The 19,476-nt window shown below is 44.2% G+C and overlaps 1 protein-coding gene across 3 annotated transcripts in view; it reads left to right on the top strand.

Moving 5' to 3' along the window:
• The window catches only part of POLR3E (RNA polymerase III subunit E), a 47,587-nt gene that overhangs the window by 26,490 nt on the left and 1,621 nt on the right, over positions 1–19,476 (top strand). For all 3 annotated transcript variants that reach the window (XM_028706837.2, XM_028706838.2, XM_077918604.1), the window contains 3 exons: positions 60–550; positions 14,513–14,590; positions 16,831–16,956. In XM_028706837.2, coding sequence (XP_028562670.2) covers positions 60–550; positions 14,513–14,590; positions 16,831–16,956 — 695 coding nt within the window. The remainder of the gene's footprint in view (positions 1–59; positions 551–14,512; positions 14,591–16,830; positions 16,957–19,476) is intronic.

The raw sequence follows: 19,476 nt of genomic DNA, 5'->3' as shown, positions 1-19,476 counted from the left end.
AGCCAAGGTTTACTCAAACCACGGTTTACCCTCACACCCCTTCCGCTTGTTTTTTGCAGCTGCCCCCTTGCTGGTTTCTGGAGAGCAGCGGGTCAGTCTGGCGAAAGCAAGAGTCAAGCAGACCTACGGGCAGTTGGAGCAGGACTTCCAGAAGCTGAAAGCGGAGGGCAAAGCCAGCCAGGGCACTTGCCCGGTGGACATATTTGGCGTCCGTATAAAAGAGGAGCCCGTGAGCGATGAGGAGCCTATGGACACCTCTGTCTGCGACGGCCTCAATAATGGACTGGCCAACGGCATCCATTCGGAAGAGAACTCTGTGGACTCCGTGAACGGCCTCTTGCCGGTCCAAGAGAGAGTCACGCAAGAACTCAGAGCCTTTGTGGCAGCGACGTTTAAGAAACAGTATGTGCTAACCCTGAACGAGCTCAAACGGTTATTTAATCTCCACGTGGCTAGTCTGCCTCCTGGGAATCTCCTGTTCAGCGGCATTTCCGACAAAATGTTACAGGACATGGTGTTGGACATGGGCTGCAAACAAATTATGGTGCCTGTAAGTGATTTTTCTGCTCCTTTTGCTTATTTTTTTGTTTATAAGTGCATTTGCAGGCTGTAAGTGGCAGGTTCAATTGATGTGGCAGGAGGCTGGTGCAAGAGGTGGGGTCATGGTATTTCTGTCCATTGGCTTGGCTGCTGTGATGTCATGGAAGTGCTAGGCAGCCACGGTTTGGAAGGGCCCTCATTAGACCTGGTAGCTGGAATTCTACTTCTGTTTTAATGTGTTGCTGAAATACTATCTGCAGGCTTTGGGATTCAGATCTGTTGTGCAGTTCTAGAGCCTTTTAATGCAAGCTATTGGATGGGAAAGACCTGGTGTTAAAGCAACTGCTTTGCATGCAAAAGATCCCAGATATAGTCTCTGGCATCTCCCTGTTTAAAAGGATCAGTTGTTGTTGGCATCAGTCTTGAGAGACAATGGAGTGCACCTCTGGGGGTGAAGTCAAACCGTTATGTTAGCAGCACCAAAGTGACCTTCCTGGGGTGCACTCCTGGGCAGGTGTGTATGGAGGTCCTGGGCTGCTCATGCAACAAACCCTCCCTTTTGGCCTCACTGATGTGGTCCAAAGGAAAGCAGAACAATACCGTCTTTTTTGCTCCATAAGACACACTTTTCCCCTCCTAAAAAGTAAGGGGAATGTGTGCGTCTTATGGAGCAAATGCAGGCGGGAGGCTCTGCTGAGCGCTCCCTTTCATGAGTCGTGTGGAGCTTGCTGGCTTTTCCCCGAGAAGGGAGAAGGGCAGCCCGTCAGTCCCTTCTCTCTCCTCGGGGAAAAGCCCCCAAGAGCCGCACACATGCTCCACGCGTCTCTTTAAAGGGAGCGCTAAGCAGAGCCTGTATGCATCCCAGATGCGAATGCAGGCGGGAGGCTCTGCTCAGCGCTCCCTTGTAAGGGCTCCCTTTCGTCCCTCATCCTGCTTTGCTGGGAAGCCATCAGAACAAGAGGCGCTGCGCAGCTATCGCTCTTCCTCTGCTGGCTTCAGCAAGAGCTGCGCAGTTTGCTCTGCTGGCTTCTCAGCGAAGTGGGAGGAGGGACGGAAGGGTTCAAAGCAAGAAAACCGCGAGCCGCTAACATGCTCTGCGCAGAATATTTTTTTTCTTGCTTTCCCCCTCTAAAAACTAAGTGCATCTTATGGTCAGGTGCGTCTTATGGAGCGAAAACTACGGTGCATTTGGCACCAGCTTGGCTGCAGGAATTTCCGGAAGGAGGCATACAAGGCCCCACCCAACTATCTCGGGGACTCCACTCCGGATTTGTGTAGGTTTGCTCCTTAGCCCTTTCTTCTCCCGAAGGTATACCACAAAGCAGCGGAGGCTGAGGACCAAAGTTTTTTCCCTCCTAGTTAGGCAAAAACTCCATGAAATAAAATAGTTTTTAAAATGGCTCAGAAATCTCAAAATCCATCAAGCCATTAAGTCCTTTTAGGCCAGGGGCAGGGAAGCTCTGGCCCACCAAATGTTGGACTCTGATTCCCTTCGGCCCCATCCAACATTGTCAGTACTCGGGGGTGATGGTTGTTGTCGTCCAGTGATATCTGGGGGGCCAGCATTTCCCCAGCCCTGCTTGAGGCAAAGGCTGCTCAGAATAGGTGAGTTCTGAAGGCCCACTTAACACCCATATTGTAGCAGCCATACGTAATTCATTTGGGAGGGAGTGCCATAACAGAGGGGCCACCACTGAGAACGCCCTGTCTCTCATGACTGTCACCCTAAGTGATGTTTCTGATGAGCACAGAAGCAGGGCCTTCAAAGTCAAAGGTCGCTCCTTTGTACATAAACATTCTCTCCATCAAAAACTAGCTTAATAGCTTTTTTAAATGGCCTAGTTTTTACAGAGGTGGCAAATTCCATGGGCTTACCATTTCAGGCTGCAGGTGAGCTCTCATACAAAGGAATGCTTCTCCATACCACCACCCCACACACAAAAAAATGCCTCCCTGATATGCTAGTTTTCTGTGTGCAGGGAATTTAAATTTATTTATTAAGGAGCATTCCAGTATCTGAGGTCCCCACAGACTTTTAAATCCACCTTTGAAAAAGGCAGGTTTCTCCACTTGTTTAGTTGCATACCCAGTACTCCCTCCTGTACTTGCATGTTGTAATTAAAAAATATGCAGAGTTCCTGGACTCGTTTCGTTTGATCTGTAAGGAAGACGGCGGTGCCCATGATACATACCGTAACTGCAGGTAGCTAACTGGAGTGGAACAAATGCCATCTTGTCACAAGGAAGGGTAGTTGAATTGACTGTGTATATCTGTGTCTATAACAGTAATTTAAGGAAGTTACTTGTCTAGCTGGAATAAAACGATCATGGCTTAAAGGCGCTGGCATGTTGGAAGGGAGTGACTGTTTCATCGGTCTTTGTTAGTCAGAGCTTTGAGGCATATGTACTTTAAGCTGGGAGAGTTTTATGATGTTCCCTGTGAATGAGATTAATGCTGTTGCCTCTGGATCGCAAGGCACTTCCGCAGCCACAGATGTGATTAAAAAAAAATCCCACTGAGTAAACTTTGAAGAAAGCCAGACTCTCTTCTCCGCTTGCAAAGCGACAAGCAAGTATTGACAGTTGCAAGTATTGAAAGTTGCCTCTTTTCCCATGACTTCCAAGAGCAGGGCTTTTGGCAAGCTAAACCATGGTTCTAAGAAACCAGCAAACCCTGGTTATCACTAAGGTTTAAAATGTTATGTCTGCACAGGGCCCTTCTTGGAGTATTTTAAACCAAGATAAGGGACTAGGACATCCCTTTTAAAACATAGGTTTCTGATCTGCCACACTGTCCCTTTCCAATCCTTATATCTCTGCATGCTCTTTGCTCCTTGTGTTCTTTATCTCTTTCCATCTCTTTGGATTGTGAGCTGTCTGGGCAGTGGGCAGGATGGGCTTCACTTTGTTAAGCAGCTCATATGTATAAGGGACCGTATAACCATTGGAATTGGAGAGGACAAGGTTTCAGTTATCCCACTAAACCGTGTTTAAGGAATGTCATTTATGGTTTACTGTGATGTCACGTCAAACTAGGGTTTTTTGTAGACCGCAAACCAGCATCAGGCTTGTATTATTATTATTTGTATTATTATTATTATTATTTATACCCCATCCATCTGGCAGAGTTGCCCCAATAACTCTGGGCAGCTTCCAACATAATATAAAAACACAACTAAACATCAAGAAATTAATGCTAACCACGGTTTGGTGTGACTGCTGAGCCATAGTTATGGTCCCAACCCCTCTTCCTGGAGGTACCCACATCCTAGAGATGAGAGTGAAGGGAAGATGGAAAGACACAAACTATTCTAAACCATTGTTATATCTCAAACACTCCACAGATAACACCAAAGATTGGTTTGTGTTAACCACAGTTTAGGTTCAGGCCAAAAGTACAAACAAGTAACAGTTTGCATGGTTTTCCCCCTTCCTCAAAAAATCCCCACGTACTGTCCCAAGTAGTGGGCTTGGTGGATGGAGCAACGACCCAAACCATGACATGTTGGCTAAGATGTAACGCCCAATTACAGTTTACCCAAGCTCTTGTTTATAAGAGCTTGCTCCACTTCCCCACTTGGTGGCCACCTGCATGCCATAATTAGCCATGTAGTTTTGATTCATACATTGCAGCAAGCCATAGTTCGATGTTGCACCTGATTCGTCTTGGAGGCCTGATTCAGACCTCATGCAAATCTGTAATGGTGGGGAACCAGATAATGTACAGTTCCTGTTCCTATCAGCCCCAGCCGGGGGGGGGGGATGCTTTGAATTGTTGTCCCAATAACATCTGGAAGGCCACAGGTTCTTGGCCTCTCTGTTCTCCCTAGCCAAGTTGGAAAGCTTCTTTTTAAGCAAACCAAAGTTCCCTGGGTCATCTGAACCCCTGGAACTGTGGCTTGTTTAAACTTGGAAGTGAATTCTAGTCTCCTCTTGCTGGCATGTGAAAGGGGAAGCCCAAAGCTTGCTGTGGCTTGTTTAACCTGTTCTAGGTTAAAAATCTAGGAGTGAGGCACAGAAACCTAAAATGAAAAGAAGAAACTTGTTCTGAAAAATACCAGCTAGGTGGATTAACTACAGCTCACTGTGTTCCTTTTGGAGGAATCTAAAACTTCCAAATTATGTAGCACAGAATGAAGCATCTTGCACAGTTATTGCTGCCCGTCTTGGCACCATTTGAGATGGCTCCTGAAGAAAGGAACCCAGGTTCCAAAAGGCATTGGGCTGTAATAAATCTTTGCAGATGGCACTTCGGAGGAACAGCATTCTTTCCTACTTGAAGCAAGCCAGTATATTTTGGGTCGCGGTGTCTGAATTGAACCCAAACTGAGCTTGTTTCAAATGCAGGAAGTGAGAGACAAAGGAAGTGGTGCGGTCGAGAGTGTGGTCCTTTCTTTTAGGAGACCGGCGAATTAGATTTATCGCATGTCTGCAAAACTGTTGCTATAAATGGTGTTTGTTTTTAACAAGTAAGGGTGGACTCCTCCAGAAAGGCAATAAAACTGATTCACATCATAGCATACAACAGCTCTGGGCACTGCTTGGCCTGGAAACCCATCTTTTTGCCAGTGCGCTGTTCATAGGGAATGAATTCATCTTCTCGTTGCCATGAAAGCAGCTTTAAATATTTTAAGTGCGCAAATTGCCGCTCCTAGTTCCTGGGTGTGTGAGCGCGGGTGTAATTCTGGGAGCTGTAGCTTCTTTAGAGTGCAGAGAGTTGATAGGGGACCCCTGTTACCTTCGCAGAACTGCAATTCTGAAGGCAGCCCTGTTTAGGGAAGTTTTTAATGACTGATGTTTTAATGTATTTTTAATCTCCTGCTGGAAGCTGCCCAGAATGGCTGGGGAAATCCACCCAGAGGGGCGGGCTATAAGTAAATAATAATAATAATAATAATAATAATAATAATAATAATAATAATAATAATAATTGCAATAATAATAGCAATAATAGCAATAATTGTTATTACAGTGGTACCTCAGGTTAAGTACTTAATTCGTTCTGGAGGTCCGTACTTAACCTGAAACTGTTCTTTTTTTTTTTTTTTTTTAATTTTTTTTATTAAGTTTCATTTAATGCATACACATAACACAGGTAAATAAATATAGAGAAAGAGAGAGGAAAAAAGAAAAACTAAAAAAGAGAAAAAGGTAAGAAAAAAACAAAAAAACAAGGTAACATACAAATTGACTTCCATCCCTCTTGACTCTGGATTCCTAAATTTTTCCAAGATTTTGTCTTTACAGCTGTTGTTATTTAGTACCTTGACACATCGAAAGTTTTATAATAAACCAACTATATTTGGTACGTTTTCATAATTTCCTTCTATATATGTCATAAATTTAGCCCAATCATCCCTTAACTTTGTATTCTTTTGGTTTCTGATTTTCTGCGTCATATTTGCCAATTCAAAGAAGTCATATAGCTTATTTTGCCATTCCATCATCGTTGGGGTGCTCGTGCTTTTCCATTTTTGAGCAATTAGCAGTCTGGCCGCTGCTGTTGAGTACTGGAACAAAATTACATCTTCTTTCTTAATCTCCTCTCCTATGATGCCTAATAGAAAGGCCTCTGGTCTTTTTAAAAATGTGTATTTTAATATTTTTTTTAGCTCGTTGTATATAGTATCCCAGAATTTTTTAATATCCTCGCAGGCCCACCACATATGCATGAAATTTCCCTCCTTTACTTTACACCTCCAGCAGGCCCCGCTACCAATCTTGTATAACCTATTCAGTTTTTCTGGTGTTAGATACCATCTGTGAATCATCTTTTCTATGTTTTCCCTAATTGCGGCACACGCCGTAAATTTTATTCCCTTCTTCCACAGTTTTGACCACTGCTCATAGGCTATGTTATGTCCTAGATCTATCGCCCATTTAACCAAGACTTCTTTGATCTCCTCGTCTTTTGTGTCCCACTCCAATAAAATATTATACATTTTAGATAATAATTTAGTGTTACCTTCAATTATTTCAATCTGAAATTTCGATTTTTTTTCATTCATTCCAATTTTTTTGTCTTCCGCCCATATGGCATTGATTTGATGATACTGTAGCCAAACTGTCAGTTTTCCCTCCAGCTCCTCGTATGGTCTTAATTTCCACGTGTCTTCCGATCTTACCAGTAGGTCCTCATATGTTAAATTCTTTACTCCCGTATTTGTATTTTTAGTTGTTATAATATTAACAGGGGACAGCCACCAAGGGGTTCGCCATTCCAGTAATTTTTTATTTCTATTCCAGGCTTCATACAAGGGGCCTCTAATAATATGATTCGAAAATCCCCTATGCACTTTCCCTTTATTCTGCCATAGATAGGCATGCCAGCCGTATCTATTGTCTGCCCCTTCCAGGTCCAGTAGGTCGCTATTTTCTAGAGTGATCCACTCTTTGACCCAGCATAAGCATGCGGCTTCATGGTACAACTTTAAGTTTGGAACAGCGAAACCCCCTCTTTCTTTTCGGTCCGTAAGAATTTTAAATCTGATCCTTGGTCTTTTCCCCTGCCAGATGAATCTGGAGAGAGTCCGTTGCCAATCTTTAAACAATTTAGTCCCCCTAATTATTGGGATATTTTGAAAAAGGAACAACATCTTAGGAAGTATGACCATCTTTATCGCCTCCATCCTGCCCAACCATGATAAACTGACTCTATTCCAAACATCGAAATCCCTTTTGATCTCTTTCCAAACTACCGAGTAGTTGTCTTCAATTAAGTTTATGTTTTTTGATGTAAGCCAGATTCCTAAATATTTTATTTTTTTTGCGATTTTTATTCCGAATTTCCTTTCTAGTTCTTCTTTTTCATCACTTTTCAGATTTTTTGTCAGCATTTTTGTCTTCAGTTTGTTTAATTTAAAACCGGATAGCTTGCCATATTCCTCCATGATCTCTAATGCTTTGCCAATACTCTCTCGGGGTTCTTCCAGGGATAATATCAGGTCATCTGCGTAGGCCTTTAGTTTGAATTCCTTCAGACCTATTCTAATCCCTCGTATCTCAGACACGGTTCTAATTTTATTCGCCAATATTTCTAAAACCATAATAAATAGAAGCGGGGAGAGAGGGCAACCTTGTCTTGTTCCCTTTTCTATCTTAAATTGGTTTGTTAAATTATTATTTATTACCAATTTGGCCGATTGAGTTGAATATATAGCTTGTATTCCTTTCAGAAAGTCGCCCTCTATCCCCGCCTTCTCCAAACATTTTATCATAAACATCCATGATACGTTGTCGAACGCCTTTTCGGCGTCCACAAACATCAATACTGCCGGTACATTGTTATTAATCTCCAGGTACTCAATTAAATTTATAACGTGTCTAACATTATCCTTCAAAAACCTGTTCGGCAAAAAACCGGCCTGATCCTTATGGATTAAATCCGTTAGATGTTTTTTCAACCTGTTTGCCATTATGTCCGCAAATATTTTATAGTCATTATTTAATAGAGATATTGGCCTATAATTTTTAATATTTAATTTGTCAGTGTCCGATTTTGGAATTAAAGTTATGAAAGCCTCCCGCCATGACTCCGGTATTTTTCCATCCTTTAAAATATCATTCATGACCTCACAGAGGGCTGGCGCAAGTTGGTTTCCTAGGATTTTGTAATATTTTGCTGATAGGCCATCCGGACCTGGAGTCTTCCCCAATTTCATTCTTTTAATTGCATTCTGGATCTCCTCTATATTTATGGGTTTGTTTAGCTGTATTTTCTCTTCGGCCGTTAAAGTCCTCCCTTCACAGTTCTCTAAGTACTTTTCTATTAGGGTTGTGTCCTCCTCTCCTTTTTTATATAACCCTTCATAGAACTCCAGAAAATTTTTTTGTATCTTTTTTGGATCTTCTACTATTTCTTCTTCTACTTTTATTTTGTTTATCACGCTTTGCTTTTGTCTTTTCCTCAGTTGCCACGCTAATAATTTTCCAATTTTGTTGGCTGATTCAAAATATCTTTGTCTCATTAACCTGATTTTCCATTCAATTTCTTGATTCACTAACGTCGAATATTGTGTCTGTAGTATTTTAATTACTTGTATACTTTGTGTATCTTTTGGGTTGTCTGTCAATTTTTTCTCTAGCTGCCTTATATGATTGAGGATCTCTTCTTTCTTTTGTTGCCTTAATTTCTTTTTGTAACTGTTCTGCTGAATGAAGAAGCCCCTCAGCACCGCCTTACTGGCGTCCCAGGTTATTTCTGGGCTCACTCCTGTGTTAAGATTCAGTTCAAAGTATTCTTTTAAAGTGGCTTTTGCTTTTCCAATGACTTCCTCGTCCTCTAAAAGTTGTTCATTTAGTCTCCATCTAAAGCCTCCTTTTAATTCACTTTTTAATTCCAATGTTATTGAATTGTGGTCTGAGAGAGTTCTCGGGTGAATTTCACATTTCGTAGCTCTTAAGGAGAGTTCTCTCGACGTCCAAATTTGGTCTATTCTGCCCCAGCTCTTATGTACTTCTGAGAAGAAGGTAAACTGCTTTTCTATTGGATGTTTATATCTCCAGATGTCTATTAAGTCCATGTTTTCTTCCAAGTCTTGGAAAGACTTTGGCAGCTTTCCTTGGTTCTTTTTCCCCTTTTCTGTTTGTCTATCAATTTCTGGGATTGGCACTGCATTAAAATCTCCCAGCAGTATCGTCCTGTTATTTTCTAATTCCATTAAAACTTGTTCTAATTTTTTGAAAAACTCTGGCTTGTTTGAATTTGGGGCGTATATGTTTACCACATTTATTTTTTCTCCCTGGAAGCTGATTTGTACCCCCAATATCCTTCCTTCTTCATCCTTATAAATCAGTTTAGGTTCCCATTTTTCTTTAACATATGTTACTACTCCTTTTTTTTTCTCTGCCGTGGAGCTTATAAATTCCATTCCTAGCTTTCTATTTATTAATACACGATTATGCTTTTTGGCTACATGAGTCTCTTGTATACAGATTATGTCCAATTTTTTCTTTTTCAAAACATTTACAACTTTATTCCTTTTCGCTTTGTCATTCACGCCATTTACATTCCATGTTAGAATTTTTAGGTTCATTCTTGTTTACTTACTTATAAAACAGTAGTTTGCGGATTTAAGTTTCAGTTAGTTTAGATTCGAGTGGTTTTACTTTCTGTTTCTTCACCCTCCGCTCCCTCCGCTCCCTCCCCCCCCTCTCCCCCCGAGTCCCCCCCCAAACCCGCGCCATCTCCCCCGCCCCCACCCCCATCCCCGCCCCCCTGTACCTCTCCCGCCCCACCAAGTTCTCTCTCATATCTTCGTAGAAACTTCCTGATTTCCTGACTATCAGCAATTTTAAATCTTTTTTCTTTGTAAAAAAAGGAGATCCCTTCTGGGAACTCCCATCTATGTTGAATGCCATTCTTCCTTAGGATATTTACTAGCTGTTTGTAACCCTCTCTCTTGCGAAGGAGTCTGATTGGAATTTCTTTGAAAATAATGATTGGTCTTCCATCTATCACCAGTTTCTTCTGGTAACTTTCTCTTAAAATCTTATTTTTCAGCTCCGTCGATTTGAAGATTACCAGGCAGTCTCCTGAAATCTTTCTTACTCTGTTTTGTTTAGGTTTTACTTTTATTCTGAAGGCATTTTCTATTTCTTGTGTGACTTCTTCCTCCTTTAGATTTAGCCATCTTGCCAGTTCTCTTATCATTTTCCCTTTGACATCTTCGTTGACCTCCTCTCCTACCCCTCGGAATTTTAAATTTAGTTGTTTTTGTTTCATCTCCATCATTGCCAAATTGTCCAGAATTTGCTCCTGGCTCTTTCCTAATTCCTCAAAATTCTCTTTTATTTTCTCAGCTTCCTTTCTCTGATCTCTTATCTCTTTTTGTGTTTTTTTATTTGAGTCTTCTAGAGATTTGGTTCGAGTCGTTAAATCTTTTATCTTACTTGATAGTTCTCCCACCGCCCCTTCTATTTTCCTATCTATTGATTTCTGCATCTCTCCTAACTTTTCCTCCATGTGAATCTCATTCTGCTTAAACTCCTCTTTTATTTTCAACCAGAGTATATCTAAGTCTTTAATTTCTTCATGGCGAGACGTTTTCCTTTCTGCCGGAGTACCCACTGCTTTCTTCCCTTCCTTTCCTGCCATCTCCCCCTTCCTATATTTGCAAAACAAAATGCGTTTTTAAGACTCTCCCTTAGAGGGCGTACAATCTTATAGAAGCCACTTAATTATTCAGGCAATCCCGCCCACCACCGCCCCTTTGGCAGTTATCTTTGAAAGGAATGTTGTAAGGATGGGAAGATAAAAAAGGGGGGGTACACAGGAAACGAGGGAAATTTGAAGCGAGGGGGTAGGGTCCCAAAATAAGTGTCAGGGGGGAAACAAAGATGTTCGAATACCAGGTTCTATTGTGTTGCTCCTCTTCTGAAAACTTCGGCCACTTATCTGGCCTAATCCGCTTTTATATATCAGAGGGCTTTGTCAGGAAAAAGGAGTCTGTTGTCATCCTGCTGGAGTCAGTAATAGTGATTGGGAAAAAGGGCTGGTGGGGCGCGGAAAGGGGGGGAAAGCGGGGAGGAGGGGGGAAGCGGAAAAAAAGGGGGGGAGGGCAAGGGACGTCACAGGGAGAGGGGGATTCCAGGGAGGGGGGAAAAAGGGGAAGGCGTGGGAACAAGCAAGCTCACTGAAGGTGAAATAGTAGTTCTGTCTCTTTATATTCCAGGATTAAGCCGCAGAGAATGTATAAAAGAAAAAAAGAAATCGTTTTTGCGAGCGGTTTCTCGACTTTCTTTCTCTGCCTTCTTTCTCTTTGGGACGCGATTCTATGTTCTTCCAGCAGGGGACTAAAAGATCCCTCACTTGTAGATTAACAATGTCCCCACAATGTCCTCGCGTTGCTGCCGTTCTTATCCCACAGAGTCCCCCGGATCTCCAATATTCCAATTATATCCCTCCGAGCTTCCCCAAATTATATAAAAAATATCCGATCCTACAGTTATGAGGATGGTGCCTCGTCTCGCTGTAGCAGGCGAAGTAAAGAAATAAAGAAAAAGGAGAATGGATGTAGATGCTAGCTGACTGCGGGGACGCAAACTTCTGCAGATATTCTCTCCCGTTGCTAGTCACTAGCGGGAGGCGGCAGATTCCAAAGGCTGGAAAGAGGAGGGGGTTTGTGGGGCTTTAGTTATTTCGAGCCCAGCCGTGTCCGGGGGGGGAGGTGAGGTGTTTTCCCTTCTAGTTTTCTTTCTTCTCTCCCCTCCTATCTCCCAATCTAGTTAGAGCCTCCGTTCCGTCTCTTCCAGTCCCCTCCTGTTCTTTTTTGTAACTGCCCAAATGAAACAAAGTCTCTGAAACTTACTCTTTGTCCCGGTTTTATCTGTCAGTCATCCACTGCCTTGCAGTAACATTAGCAAGGACTTCACTTCTCTCTCGCTACAGCCGGTAAGTAACTAAGTCTCTTTGTTACAAACTTACGATTTAGTGTCCAGCGCCATCTTAAATCCAGAAATCAGGTCAGGCTCTTTAAACTAAATCCATTTGCATCCTTCGTTCCTCGGACCTTTTCATTCAGATTTTACCTCTTCCGTTGTCATACGATGTTAAGAACGTCAGATTTTTAGGGTTACAGAGATTTGTCGCTCAACTTCGGTGGGAGCTTGAGGCATAACTGCATGGGGTTCGCAGGCCTTACCGATGCGCGTCTCTCGATCCACTGCCTCCGGGTCTTCCTCCCCGAAAACGGAGAGAAAAAAACCTCCAGAAGCTTGCGGATCACTCCAACGCCGCTGGTTGCGCTTCTCTCAAGGGGGCCCCCCTTGAGATTAAAGTTGGGGTCGCAGTGCCTATGCGTAGCCCCTCAAAGTCCCCATGTAGTTCGGAGAAGTCTCTCCGCGCTCCCTTCCCGGTGGCGATCCAAACCGGAAGTCAACCTGAAACTGTTCTTAACCTGAAGCACCAGTTTAGGTAATGGGGCCGCGCTGCCGGAGCACGATTTCTGTTCTCATCCTGAAGCAAAGTTCTTAACCTGAAGCACTATTTCTGGGTTAGCGGAGTGTGTAACCTGAAGCGTATGTAATCTGAGGTACCACTGTATTGCTATTATTATTATTATTATGACAATTCCCAGAATGGTTTAATCCCTCTTCACAAAAACTCCGAGAATTGTAGTTCTGTGCGGGGAATACAGACCTCCTAAGAACCCTTAAGAAACTATGGCGCCCAGAATTCTTTGGGGGAATGCATGACACACCAAAGTTGCAGGTTCAATCCCCACATGGGACAGCTGCATAGTCCTGTATTGCAGGAATCGGACTTGGTGATCCTCAGGGTCCCTTCCAACGCTACAATTCTATGATTCTATGGCTGTATAAAGTGGTATGATACTGATTTAAATGCAGAGTGCAGATGGGAGTAGCGAGGGCCAGCAATAACTGTCTGAGCAACTGTGAGAGGGCCTCCCGCTTACAGACAGCAGTGACACAGTGCTTGCAACAGGGTTGGGGTTATTTTATATTTGGCCTCTAGAGTTAACGTACAGTCATACCTCAGGTTGAATATGCTTCAGGATGAGCGCTTTCGGGTTGTGCTCCGTGGCGACCCGGAAGTAACAGCGCGCGTTACTTCCGGGTTTCGCTGCTCGCACATGCGCAGATGGTCAAAATGACGTCACATGCATGCACAGAAGCAGCAAATCGCAGAACGGCAGTCACGGTTTGCATTCACTTCAGGATGTCAACGGGGCTCCGGAATGGATCCCGTTTGCATCCTGAGGTAACACTGTATGTGGTTAATGTGACTTGCTGGAATATTACAGCTAGGTAAGCATACAGGGTTGCAGGCAGCCAGCTTAAGTTCTGCTCAGAGTAAATCCATTAAAATTAACAGACTTAAATTGGTCGTGCCCGTTTGTTTGAGTAGGTCTTCTCCGAGTAGGACTAGCGTTGAATCCAACCCATAATTTCTCCATCAGACTATGTGTATAGAAATCATTAACTATGAAAGAACAGAGGTATTCAAAATCTTCACAGCAAAACGTTCTGGCTTCTGATGCTCATCACATTAGAGAAGCTGAAGGTGGACGTCAAAACGTTTTGCTTCAAGATTTTGAATACCTGTTCGTTAGTCACTGTAATAAAGTATATGGTGTTGTTTGTGCTTAATTACATCCTTCCAGGACCCAGAGCAAACCTGTCTGAAGTATGGTGTGATGATGCTTTTAAAAAACTGTGTTGTTGTTTGTCATGCATAACATTTGACTCCGAAAAGACTGACAACCTGCTCTTTCCTTTCCATAATTACGGTGCTCTGGAGGCATTACGGCAGCATTATGTGGCTTTTTAGACCATGCCCCAGGTTGAAGCAGAGCTGTAGGCAATCTAAAGCAAATAAATAGGGTGTTTTGTCTCAAGGGGTGTAGGAAAACCTCCCCCGCTTTGGCGCTAAGAGTCCTTTTGAGCCCCCACAAGACTGGTTCAAAAGTTCTGTATTTGTCACCTGCCACCATCTAAGCACATGTCAGACGCGCATGTGCCTAGGCATGAATGAAGGTGACGTAGAAAAGCTTAGACCTCTTCGTCTCCAAGTGCTGGCAAACCTATTTGCTTGGATCCAAGTGGGGTGGCAGTAATACGATCAGAATTGTGGGGAGTTTTCCAGTGAGAAGGATCAGGCACTAGATGCTAAAGCTTTGTGGCGTTTGTTGGGCAGGCTGCCATTGACCTCCTCTTTGCTTTAAATGCACAGAAGCAAAGTTTGCTATGTAAACAAGTTTTAAGTCCTCCTTATGTCCTCAAGATACAGTCTTAAAGGCTTTCCGCTCAACTACTCTCTTGCCAGGGGATACTGAGTTGTTGTTCTTCCTGCATTAAGTTGAAGCTTAAGATTGTAGCCTCTGCGTTCAGTCCCCCCCGGGTGCAAAATCCTAATTGAATTATTCTTTTTTCCAATCCTGTCTTTAAATACCCTAAAGCCAATAATCCTAACCAGTGCAACCTGTTTGATTTATTTATTTCTTTATTTTAGTTTCCCCCGCAGACGACTGCGTTGCTGGATGAACAAAAGGTCTTTGCACTTTGGGAAGCTGGCGACATGTACGATCAGGTAAGCTGGTAATTGGAGCTGTTGCTCCAGCAGAGTCCAGCCTAGAGCAAGGGACATTGGCACCCGGCAGCGTTTACGCATTTGCTCATCCTTCGTCCAGTCAGCAGCAGTGCACTTTCAGCTCATTAGGAAAAAAGGCTGGTCCAAGACGCGGTTTTATCCTCTGGGGCTCACTGTACCATCCACCCTTGATGATGTGCTGCTTTGATCGTTTAATTCCTCCTGCCTTAAATGATAATTTTAGGTTATATTTTAGTGGCTTAAGTTTTAATTTATATATATTTTTAACTGTTGCAATATCTGTATTGTCCCTGTTATAAGGGTAAAGGGACCCCTGACTGTTAGGTCCAGTCGTGGCTGACTCTGGGGTTGTGGCGCTCATCTTGCTTTATTGGCTGAGGGAGCCGGCGTACAGCTTCCAGGTCATGTGGCCAGCATGACTAAGCTGCTTCTGGCGAACCAGAGCAGCACACGGAAACACCGTTTACCTTCCCACTGGAGTGGTACCTATTTATCTACTTGCACTTTGATGTGCTTTCGAGCTGCTAGGTTAGCAGGAGCAGGGAACGAGCAACGGGAGCTCACCCCGTCGCGGGAATTCGAACCGCCAACCTTCTGATCAGCAAGTCCTAGGCTCTGTGATTTAACCCACAGCGCCACCCGCGTCCCTGTTATACCCAATTGCAAATTCAAATGTATCCCTATCGTGTTTTATGACTTCCTTGATATTGTATGTGGGCTGGAACTGGCCTTTGACCGAAATAATAAATTCATTCATTCATTCCTCCTGCACAGAAAATATTCGATTTGCCTCCTGCAAGCAGATAGTCATGTGGAAAGGCTGTGACTCACGGGTAGAGCGTATTCAAAATCGTAATCTGCTTTGCATGCAGAAGGTTTCGGGTTCAACGTATAACCCAGCTCAGTTGGTTAGAGTGTGGCATTGGTAACACCAAGGTCGCAGGTTCAATTCCCATATGGGACGGCTGCACGTTCCTGCATTGCAGGGGGCTGGGCTAGGGGATCTTCAAGGTCCCTTCCAACTCTACAATTCTAAGATTATAATCCCAGGCATCTCCAGGCAGGGCTGGGCGAGAACCCTGCATGAAATCCTGGAGAGGAGACAATACTCAGCTAGAGGGGCAGTGGTCTGACTCAGTGTAAGGCAGCTTCCTGTGTAAGGTCCTAGTTTCAACCCTGGCATTTCCAGTTAAAAGAGCCGGGTGGCAGGTGGTGGAAAAGACCTGCAGGACCCCTGCCAGTCAGGCAGGATTCAGGGAGGCTGGAGTCTGACTTGGGAGAGGGGGGCAGTGGTCTGTGAGGACCTGTGCCAGCCAGGAGGCAAGAATCAGTGGCAGGGGCAGAGTCAGATCTGGAGGAAGAGGAGGAGGAAAAGGCAGGCAAGGCAAGTGCTTCTTCACTCTCCCCTGCGCCACTGTCTCCCAGACCCAGGAGAGAATTGAAGTGGAAGAGCAGAAACAGCTTCCATGCTGGCGCCATGTCTTGCTATGTGAATGCAGCCCATCAGGGGAAGAAGGAAGATAAACTGCTACAGGGGAGAGGTCCCCAGTTGCTGCAACTGCTCCATAAAGCATGGACCTGAAAATAGCTGCCTAGATGCTAGAATGTTGTGTTCCAGAGCAGTAGAAGCGACTTTGTTCCCTTTGACAATGAAGAATTAACACTCCGCCATGTGCATTCCTTGGCTGTGAAGTGCCAAGGATGACCATACCCTCTGGTTGAGCCCCATGGACATCGCATTACTTCACAGTTGGCACAAACCAGGATCTACTTTGAGCCAGACTTCCCAATTCTGACTTTCCAGCTGGTTTCAAATCGTGGTTTGTCCATTTAGGCACCAGTCAAGCCTTGCTGTGATTTCTGAACTGAACCGCTCTAAAATTAGTGCACTTAAGTTGTTGTTTTTCTCAATCTTGCTCTTCTGATCAGTGCAGTGGGATGAATCTCTTGCAGCCGGCTGAGACTTGGCTAACTCAGTTGTTTTGCATGATGCACTGAACAGAGCAATCGGTTTCTCGATGCTGATAGACCATCCTGCTGGTCCGGGATTGATTAGAAGGAATCTGCTGAGAGGGGCTGTTTCTATTCCTAAGTCATCAAAGAGTGGTGCAAATTATACTTATGCCTCTAGGTTTTGTTTTATGCTGACATGAGCTTTTTCTTTCTTGTTTCCCTCTTGTACTAAATTGAAGTTCACTCGTTCTCTCCCTTTCTCAAAGCACCGGCAAATTTTGCTCGAAATCTTTTCCAAAAACTACAGAGTGCGCAGAAACGTCATCCAGAATCGGCTGGCCCGGGAATACGGAGAGGAACTAGATAAACAGGAGATCGATAAAATCTTGAAGGTATATATTGAATGGGGTGCGTGCAAGCAGTTTTAAAAGGAGACAGTCAATGGGCCCCCTGTTAATAGGATCAGTCCCTCTCTAACCCAGGGATGGTAACCTTCCAGGCTTAACTGGACTACGATTCCCATCATCCCTGCCCATTGGCTTTGCAAGCTGGGGCTGATGGGAGTTGAGAGTCCCGCAGCATCTAGAGGTCACCACCCTTGCTCTTAATTCATTTTGCAAATAGAGCTAGAGAGGGAGTAGACAGACTCTGCGAAAGAAGAGAGGTGGTTGGTATTAGGGGTCTGAACGTAACATTTGAAAGCTGACTTCTGCAGAGTCAAACCATTGGTTCATCTAGTAGCTTGGTATTATCTAGGCCCATGGGTAGGCAAACTAAGGCCCCGGGGGCCGGATCCGGTCCAATCGCCTTCTAAATCCAGCCTGCAGACGATCTGGGAATCAGTGTTTTTACATGAGTAAAATGTGTGCTTTTATTTAAAATGCATCTCCGGGTTATTTGTGGGGCATAGGAATTTGTGTTTGTTTTGTTTTTCAAAATATAGTCCGGCCCCCCACAAGGTCTGAGGGACAGTGGACTGGCCCTCTGCTGAAAAAGTTTGCTGACCCCCTGATCTAGGCTGACAGGCAGCTGGCATCCAAAGTGTCCTACCTGTGTCTGGGATTGAACCCGTGCACAATGCATGTGCTCTACTATTCAGATGCAGCCGCTCCCTAAGTATCTCTTCAGAACCTGTCCATTCCCGATTGTAGAGAACAGACCACTACCTGCTCTTTAGATGCAAATTTCTAATGATTTGCTAGAACGTGTTTACACACGTGTGTCCAGATACTTGCAGATGCATTGATGTCTGGGTGATAACACACTTAGCTTTATTACTGGATTGCTTTGCTCAAGGCGATTCCCAAAGGCCGCTGCCTTTTAAGTTTACTTTTAATCCATCGCCCTAATTGCATTGCATAACTGACTTACAGCAGGTCTCTACCTGGGGCATCTATATTGCTTAAGCTTTAATTAAAATCACCTTTAAAGATTATTTATTAGATTGGCCAATTAAGCAGCCGAGCAAGGGCCAGCTGTGGTATTGAGGCTGGAAGGTGGTGTTTGAAGCCCTGCAAAGCTTTGAAGTCCCCTTTTTCTCGAGCTGTGACCCTCTTTGCAGAGTGGCTGCGAGAGGTGCAGTCAGTTGTGAAACGCTGTTTTATAACAAACTATACATAGCTACTGTTGGGTGGGAAGAAATAATAGTAGTAGTAATAATAATAATAATAATAATAATAATAATAATAATAATAATAATAATAATATTTATTTGTACTCTACCCCTCTGGTTGGGTTTCCTCAGCCACTCTGGGCGGCTTCCAACAAAGACCAAAAATGCACTAAAATGTCACACATTAAAAATTTCCCTGAACAGGGCTGCCTTCAGATGTCTTCTAAATATCAGGTAGTTGTTTATCTCTTTGACATCTGATGGGAGGGCGTTCCACAGGGCGGGCGCCACTACCGAGAAGGCCCTCTGCCTGGTTCCCTGTAGCTTTGCTTCTCGCAATGAGGGAACTGCCAGAAGGCTCTCGGCGCTGGACGTCAGTGTCCGGGCTGAACAATGGGGGTGGAGATGCTCCTTCAGGTATACTGGACCGAGGCCATTTAGGGCTTTAAAGGTCAACACCAAAACTTTGAATTGTGCTCGGAAACTTCCGATATTGCAGATTTTTAGTGTATGGTTCTTGGTTTCACGAATTCTTGGAAATCTTGCTGCTCCCATCCCTACGTAGGCTTTTAATAACCCTGGGAGGTGGGGTCCCATTGATGCCCTCACACCTGTAGAATATTCTTGGAGTTCAGGGACTGTTTTCAACCCAAAGACTGCATACACTGCTCTGCAACCTTCTGGGGGCCACATACCGATGGTGGGCAGCGCCAAGGGCAAAAGTGGGTGGAGCAATGAATGTAAATTACCTTCGCTGTCCTTTGTACCTTCTTTCCAGGCAAGCAAGAGGCATTGGAGTTCAAGGTCACATTCCAGCCAGGCAAAAACAGAGCAAACAGGGAGAGGCCAGAGGGCCAGATAGAGAGACCTGGAGGGCCACATTTGGCCCTCAGGTTCAAAGTTGTCTAGCCATATTCCCCCTCACTTCCAAACTTCAGAGGTGAATACCAGTCCCCATATAACCAGAGTGGGATATTCCATGGATATATGAGCAGGCTTTGGGGGAAACCCCTAAGGCTTGCACAAATAAGGACCCCCCCCATCGGCGGAAGCTGAAAGGGCATGCTCAGTGAATGGCCATGCTACGCTGAACAGGTGGAATGGCATATTCCCAAAAAAGGGTACAGCTAGCTGGGGGGATTCCTTAACTAGGGTGTGCTATGCACTGCAACGTTTTGTTTCAGATCCCAATCTAGTGTCTTAATCTGACCGGTTTTGTTCTCTAGATTTGGGAGCTGTATATAGCACGGGTTGGTGGGGAAGCTGAAAAGGAGACAGGCCAGATGGCTGGATGTGATCT

This window comes from Podarcis muralis, chromosome 14 (genome assembly GCF_964188315.1).
Source record: "Podarcis muralis chromosome 14, rPodMur119.hap1.1, whole genome shotgun sequence".
NCBI lineage: Eukaryota > Metazoa > Chordata > Lepidosauria > Squamata > Lacertidae > Podarcis > Podarcis muralis.
Note: the sequence above shows the minus strand (reverse complement) of the source record. Positions and strands in the feature narration are given on the sequence as shown.